Here is an 8,111-nt window from a genome sequence, read left to right as displayed (position 1 = left end):
GACCTGCACCAGGTTGCACCAAACCAGGCTGACCTGTACCAGGTTGCACCAAACCAGGCTGACCTGCAGCACCAGGTTGCACCAAACCAGGCTGACCTGCACCAGGTTGCACCAAACCAGGCTGACCTGTACCAGGTTGCACCAAACCAGGCTGACCTGCACCAGGTTGCACCAAACCAGGCTGACCTGCAGCACCAGGCTGCACCAAACCAGGCCGACCTGCACCAGGTTGCACCAAACCAGGCTGACCTGCACCAGGTTGCACCAAACCAGGTTGACCTGCACCAGGTTGCACCAAACCAGGCTGACCTACACTGGGTTGGACCAAAGCAGGCTGACCTGCACTGGGCTGGATCGTATCATGCTGCTCTGTGCCAGGTTGTATGAAGCCAGATGTTCCCAAACTGGGCTGTACAAAACCTTGCTGATCTGCAGTAACTTGCATCAAACCAGGTGACAGCAAGCCCTGCTGATCCATGCGAAATATTACAAATCCGTGCTGATCTACCCCAAGAGGTACCAATCCATGCTGATCAGTGCCAAGTGGTCCCACACCACTCTCGTCCATGCCAGCCTGTTTTATACCATGTTGGTCTATGCCAGGAAGTATCACACCATGCTGATATGTGCTAAGTGGAACCATACCAGGCTGGTCTGTACTAGGTAGTCCCAATCCTTGCTGATCTCTGCCAGATACCAATGGTGGCACTGCATCACTCTGAGCCATGCCAGCTAGTACCAATTCCTGCTCATCCATTCCAGGTGGCATCACCCCAAGCTGACCCACAGCGAGGGGTACCACACCATGTGCATAAGTGCTGGGTTGTAGCGATGCAGGCTGATCCATGCCAAGTGGTCCTAATCCATGTTGGTCTGGCCGTGCATAGATTTGACCCTGGCTAATGTGCACTCCCCCATGCTGATCTGGGGACACATGACCATGCAGAGCTCTAGGCAAGGTGGCGGAGGATACGTCCTGATAAACTGGGCCAAGGTGTGCATCTCGTTCATCTCTGCGTAGATGTGCTAAGCCGTGCTGCTCTCTAGCCCGGCGACGATCTGACTCTGCTCTCAATTGGGGACGGTGTTTGGTTAGGCCAGCTTCTTCACGGGCCCTTGAGTGCTGTTCTCTACCAGGAAACCCAGTAGCAGACGCACCTTTGCTTCGTTCCCTGCCAGTAACCCCTTCAGAGGAGCATCCTATGCCACTGGTTCCCGAGGTCTTATCTGTGCCAAAACCACTGGCAGACTCTATAGCCTCGTCAATACTTGGATGCTTGGTGGAGGCTCCACTTGGAATTTTATCATTTGATGTTATGGAACCCTGCCCTTTGCGCCTAGGAAGCCCTGTTGATGACTCTGAGACCTGGTGGAAGAGGAAGAAAGAAATCAGTGACTCTGAGTAAAAAGGACTCATTATAAGAGTTGGAGGGAAGGAAGTGTGGGGTATCTAAGATGATTTAGAGCCCCTGGAAAAAAATACCCTCACAAAACTAAACTGGACACAAAGACCAACTTTGACATTCTTGAAGGATAGTTCTCCAGATTTCTGAGAATCTGCACATTTGTAAATGGCATCATAATATGTAATTTCCCTCATAAAAGGCAGGGGAAAACCTGCAAAATACAAGTGGTCAACTCCAACCCTCGTTGAGTCTACAAATAAAGGACATGAATAATTTATTGAGTTTACAATATAAAGTCTACCCCATCATTGACCCATGGCTGGTGGTAGAGTGTGCGCTGCAGGGAAAGTACACCCTGTATTTAAAATGCAAAGCACAGATCCAGAAATTCCCATTTTCTGTATGGACTCTCACAAAAGAATGCACCAAAATATAGGTACAGAGTCTGTGGCATTATTTATGAAAAGAGATTATCAATAGGGGTATATTTACGGCACAACCATGCTGTAGAAAATTAAAAAGCTGTTAAAAAAAAAAAAAAGGATGATGGATTATTCCCATTTCCAGCCCAAATGGAGTAACAGGGACTAGATTTACCTTCCGGTCTATAACAACCAAAACCAAAACACCAAAAAGCAACAACTATGAAACAGTGGTTTTCTAGACACTGGGTATCAGCTGATGAAGGCTATAGCAATCCCTGAAAGATGGGGAAGCAAACTATGGGAGCCCTACTGTTGCCTCGGCTTACTGGCTGGCTGGTTCCCAGGCTGCAACGCAGGGATGCGGGACTGAAGTGGGGCCCAGCAGACTCCCTGTGTGGGAGACAGAGATAACCATTCAGGGAGACCGAGGCAGCGAGGGCTCAAAGAACATAGGATTGGGAAGAAAGCACGAGCATGTAAAGACAACAAAGCAGATCCCCAGAGGGTTCCCCCTTGGGTATTCAGCACAGAAACGACCAGCACATACATGTGAGGAAACTCCCCAGACTGGGAAAAGAACCATCTTTAAAGCTAGAGGGAACAGCACCCAGACTCTTGTGGGGCTGGGAACAGTGCCTGTTTCTACAAGCCAGTTTGGAGAAACCTGTAATTCAGGGGGCAAAGGACTCAGAAAGGTGCTGCGTTGGAAGTGGAGGATAATCAGCCCTACACTGAACATGGCTATGGACCCAATAAGAAAATAACTCAAGGGACTTCCCTGGTGGCGCAGTGGTTAAGAATGTGCCCGCCAATGCAGGGGACACGGGTTCACGGGTTCGAGACCTGGTCCGGGAAGATCCCACATGCTGCGGAGCAACTAAGCCCATGTGCCACAACTCCTGAGCCTGCGCTCTAGAGCCCGTGAGCCACAACTACTGAGCCAGCACGCCACAACTACTGAAGCCCGCGCACCTAGAGCCCGTGCTCAGCAACAAGAGAAGCCACCGCAATGAGAAGCCTGTGCACCGCAACAAAGAGTAGCCCCTGCTCGCCGCAACTAGAGAAAGCCCTCGTGCAGCAACGAAGACCCAATGCAGCCAAAAAAAAAGCACAAAACAAACCTCAAAAAATATACAGTAAAAGATACAAGGGAATTAAAATGGTACACTAGAATACATTTATTTAACACACAAGAAGATAACAGAGAAACAGAAAAGACATAAGACATATAGAAGACAAATAGCAAAATGGAAGTTGTAAACTCTATCAGTAATTAAGCACCCCGATCAGAAGGCACAGATCAGCAGAACGCATTTAAAAACATGATCCAGGAGGCCCGTAGTTGCCTAAAGGGGGCTTTTCTTCTCGCACCCGGAGGCACACGAGGCCCCGTCCATGGACTGGGCAGCCATGGCCACGGAGAGCACGGTAGCGAGTGCCGGCGTGTGTGTCCTGGTGCCAGGAGGGGTGCTGACCCAGTGCGTATTCACTTTGAAGAGGAAGGTGGGGCCGCAGTTAGTTGAAGTCATGTTCAATCTCGTGAAGCCCCTTTCTAAATTGCTCCACTATTCCCTGGGTCCCAAAGCAGAAGATATCCAAAGGGTGACCACAACCTCACAGGCAGTCATCCGCCTTTCCCTCGGTGGAGGCCTGCAGATAAGTTTTAATTTTTGCTTTCTACTTTGTTTAACCTGTCAGGCCACAAAGCTTTGAAGAGGAAGTGTCCTTTCCCTTGAACACGCTGTTTCTGCAAGAGAGCATCTATCCTCAAGGTCCACAGACCTAGTAAAATAACCACTGGAAGATCCTCCGATTGTTAAAAGCCCATTGCCATAGATCTAGCTGGCACCCCAGACTCGTTACCTTGATCACAGGGAACTGAGGAAGCTTTTTCCTCCCTTAAGCTCGTTTTGACTACAATGCTAGGCCTGGGTTTTCCCGATTACGGTAAGTCTTTCATTCTTGCTGACCATTAGAAGAAGAAGTACCAGGAGGAAGAGGAGAGGTAGAAGCAACATCATCATCACCACCTCTGGGTGATAAAGAAAACCCGCAAAGCACCGCCCTCTGGGCCATCAGAACACGCCCTTGGAAACACGTGGTCAGTGTCCTTTCACACTCAAGTCCTGGCATGGGCATCGTCCATGTTAGTTCTGAGCTCCTCTAACGGGAGCTGCTACGTGGACAGTTGCAGCCTCCTTCCTCACGTCTGGTTCTCCAAACATGGAATTTACTTTTCCGTGCTCACCACACTCCCCGACCCTGGACGCACATCCTCCCTTCCACCCTGGCTCTCCACTCGTGACGCAGGCAGATGGCGCACCTCCCAGCCACCCTAGAGTTACCACCACGAACGCAAAAAACAAACTGGCCTCAAGTGTGTTGTATTTTCCCAACTTGAGGTCGTGAAACTCTCCTTCCACTGCCTTCATTATGGTCTGTGCAGGCCTGCGCTTCTCATTACTTGCTGTCTTGCTTCTCAAAAATTAATATTTCTACTAATGCTCATCTCTGCTTCTGGGGTCGTTCACGATTATGAGCCGCTGTCGGGTCCCTGACACTTTCTTACCTCTGGAGAAGTAAAAATGTCTAGAGTTGCTTCTGTTGAGGCTTATTTTTAGGTCTTGCAGGTGTCTTCTGGTGGCACCCCGAGGAAATGTGTTGCTCACTCAAAACATAGGACAGTGACATGTGGGTAAGGGTAAAAAAGCTTTGGCTTAAAAAAATATATAACAGTGAAAGCAGAGGCCACCTTTTTCTAGGCCACTCTCTTTGTTTGCAGGCTCTTCTTCCAACTCTCTCTGACGCTGCTTTCCTCTGAAGAAGGGCCCCAAACTCAGAAAGCAGTCTGGGTGGGCTTCCCTGGTGGCGCAGTGGTTGAGAGGGGACACGGGTTCTTGTCCCAATCCGGGAAGATCCCACATGCCGCGGAGCGGCTGGGCCCGTGAGCCATGGCCGCTGAGCCTGCGCATCCGGAGCCTGTGCCCCGCAACCGGAGAGGCCACAACAGTGAGAGGCCCGCGTACGGCAAAAAAAAAAAAAAAAAAAAGTCTGGGAGACCAGAAGGGTGTCTTTTGTACCCAGATAATATTTGGTGAACCCCAGATGGCCACTTGGTGGTGCCAAAGTGTTCTTTGCTCTCTTCCCCGTGAGTCTGTTCGTCCACGTGACCCTCTTTGAGTGACCCAGATACACAAAGCCAGGGGAAGAGGAATGTCAAGGCCAAAGGGCAGCTGACCCTTGTCCTTGAGGGCCGTTTGAAAATACCGACTTTATTCAGACAAAGAAAGCTTAGCCTGGTTATCCTGTGCACTGCCTTGGCACAGATGCCCGCAACCGTGGCTACAAGTCACCATCAGCAAAAGGCTTCCTGAAGACGTTTTATTTCCAGGGTTGGTCACCTTTGTCCACTAATAGTGAAGGGACTCGTGCATTTCAGGACAGACTCTAAAGGAACTTTGAAAAGCTATGAAAGCAAATCAAAACTATGCTCTGGTACTGTTTTCAATCTAACCGATCGGCCAAGCTAAGAAAAGTGGGTACCAACAGACAGAGTTGGCAGGATACTGAGAAACAAGTTCTCTCCTACATTGCTGGTGGGGGTCCAAACTGGAACCACGCCCACGAAAGGTAATTTGGCAAAAGCTAGCCAAATCACAAATGTGCGTTCTGTTTCTAGGAATCTACCCTGTGAGTACCTTCACTTGTGTGAGTGTCACATTAGAGCATGGTTTGTTATAAGATTGGGGAAAAACATATCCAAAATAGAAAACCTGTGAAATAAATTACAAACACCCACATAATGGAATACTGCACAGCAGTAAAAAAGGGAAAGGTTCAGGGGACCCACCCAAGACCGCTGCCCAAGACCCCCCCACCCCCGTCTCTGTTCACCATTTGTGAGGCCTTCCGGCCGTCAGTAACCGCCTGCTCCAGCTCCTCCCAGGTGACCATGGTGGCTTCTTCTACACCAGGCATCACACGGAGCTTCCAGCTCATTATTTCCTGACAGTGAAAGACAACACGTATGTGTGCACACACACACACCAAACACACACTACAACACACACACACACACACCCCGAGTTTAATCTCAGGAAGCTTCAGGAACAGAACAGAACTAACAGGATTGGGTGGGTCCTTCCAAAGCCCCAAGGAGAAGTCACTGTCCAAGTAACCAGTGAGTCCTGAGTGGCTGGTTTCCTGTCCCATGTGGGCTCTGGATGGACAACTGAGCAAAGAGGGAAAGAATGTTCCCTCATTCCGGGGGGGGCAGCCCAAGAGGCAGAGGGCATACAGCACCCCACCCTGGAAGGATGCAGACACCTGGGGTGAGAGTCTGGATAAACCCCGAGAGAGGGGGCCGGGCCGCGGGCAACCATCCTACCCCTTGGGGCCCCTGAGGGCCCTTTCCCACAGAACTGGCTGAGATTACCAGGAATTTGTCCCTTTCTCTAATTAGCTTCTCCAGTTCGTCAACCCGTTGGAGGAGTTTCTGCAAGAAGAGTTCAGAGATTAAGGATCAAAGCAGCCCCTCCTGTGGCCCCTGCACACGCGCACACACACACACACACTCTCACAAAGCAGAAGAGGAAAGGAGGTATGTGGGTCTGAGAGAGCCGAGGGTAAAGAGAAGGCTGGTAAGCCAGGCTCCCCGTGCTCTTCCCAGCCAACAAGAGGAAGGGAAGTGGAGTGTGGCAGGTGGTACCCGGGGACAGCGTGCCGCAAGCAAAAACGATGCAGGAATGGGAACCCTTCTTTGGTCCTGGGATGCATTTCACACAACCCACTAGTGAGACATTGCAGCACTGCTCCACGAGGCTAACCTCGCCTCTCAAGGACAAAGATGACTGGGTACTTCAAGGGCACCTGAATGACTGTGTTGCTTAAAGAGAAAAGCACCTCAAAAGAACCAAAGCAAATTGCTATTATTTAAGTGGCTCCTTATAACTTCTGCAAACCTCCAGAATCTACGAATCTAAAGGTAAAACAAGCCTTTAGTCTAACCGAAGACAGTCCTAAACCCAGAGCAAAAATGAGTCCTGCTGGGGGCTGGAGGCCTTGGGATGAGGTGGGCACGTGGCATCCATGGGTGAGTCTCCAGGGTCTCGGCTACCTCCTCCTTTGAGCTTTTCTTCTCTCTCAAGTCTCTCTTCTCAGCCTCTCCCTGGGCTTCCTCCTAATTGCTCCTCCTTTTTTCCCAGCTCTAATCCCCTACTCCGGTCTCATATGGGCCTGAAACAGAAGCACTGCCTAGTATCTCCTGGAACTGGCATACTTCCGGTCTCTGCTGTTCACTGGAAAATGCTTATGCTGAGGGATTTGTGCTTCTCTCTCCCAGGGAGCAAAGATCCAAGTGAGAGTGGGGCTGCCTGGGGGGGCTGCAGGTAGGGGGATGGTGGTGGTGACCCATAACCCTCTCCGTTCCAGTCCCCCTCTTCTGGACTGAGCTTTGTCTCTCAACACCCACCACCTTCTTTCTTTATTCTAGTTTAAAGGAAATTCGCTCAAAGAATATTGAGAAGTTGTCAGCCCCTCTCTGGGTCGGTTCAGGATGCCTGGGTGTCTGACAAGTGGTGGGTGAGCCCCCCGTGTAAACAGAAGGGACGAAGGAGGCTGCCCGGGAAGGGGCCACTCAGCTCCCCAAGGTGGGGTCTCGGCCGGCCTCACCTCCGGGTGCAACTCGGGTTGCTCCTTCGCCTTTTGCTGGGCTTCCTTCAGTATTTTCACGTCTTCCATGATGTCCTGGAGCAGCTCCATGCCCTGAAAGGTAGAGCACGGGCCGCGTGGGCCCAGGCCGCAAGCAGGCCTGGGCCCCGCCACGCCCGCGTCTGCCTGCTCCGGCCTCCTCCCCCAGGTGCGCCTCCGGGGCTCTGCTCCAGGGGGCGCTGCAGAGCGGCCGGGGCGGGGGGAGGGGCGGACAGCCCGGCGCGCCCACCTGGGGTACCGGCTCGCCGTCCTTCCGGACTTTCGTCGACCCTACCTGCGCCTTCCCCTGCGTAAGCAAGGGCAGATCCTTCACTTCCAGCCAGTCCCGGGCGTCCAGCCCGCCGGCCTGGGACGGGAAGTTTTGCACGATGGCCTGCACCTGGCCCCCCATGGTCTTGAGCTGCAGGCTGAGGTCCTGGACCTGCCCGCCCAGGTCCTCCACCTGGCTCTCCAGCGCCTGCAGCTGCGCCCTGCTGCTTGAGACCCGCGGGGACTCGAACAAACGACTCTGCTCGAGCATCGGGGACGGGAAGTCGATCCGAGTATCCTGCAGGCTGAGATTCTTGAGCAT

The 8,111-nt window shown here is 51.9% G+C and overlaps 1 protein-coding gene across 1 annotated transcript in view; it reads right to left on the bottom strand.

Annotated features, from left to right (window-relative positions):
* The window catches only part of QRICH2 (glutamine rich 2), a 22,673-nt gene extending 14,562 nt beyond the window's left edge, over positions 1-8,111 (bottom strand). The window contains exons 1-5 of the mRNA XM_029212417.1: positions 7,770-8,111; positions 7,502-7,594; positions 6,267-6,326; positions 5,726-5,836; positions 250-1,366 (exon numbers count right to left, since the gene is read on the bottom strand). Coding sequence (XP_029068250.1) covers positions 250-1,366; positions 5,726-5,836; positions 6,267-6,326; positions 7,502-7,594; positions 7,770-8,111 — 1,723 coding nt within the window. The remainder of the gene's footprint in view (positions 1-249; positions 1,367-5,725; positions 5,837-6,266; positions 6,327-7,501; positions 7,595-7,769) is intronic.

The sequence above is a fragment of the Monodon monoceros genome, unplaced genomic scaffold (assembly GCF_005190385.1).
Source record: "Monodon monoceros isolate NGI ecotype Baffin Bay Population unplaced genomic scaffold, NGI_Narwhal_1 Super_Scaffold_9, whole genome shotgun sequence".
NCBI classification, from domain to species: domain Eukaryota; kingdom Metazoa; phylum Chordata; class Mammalia; order Artiodactyla; family Monodontidae; genus Monodon; species Monodon monoceros.
This window is presented reverse-complemented; position numbering and strand designations above follow the sequence as displayed.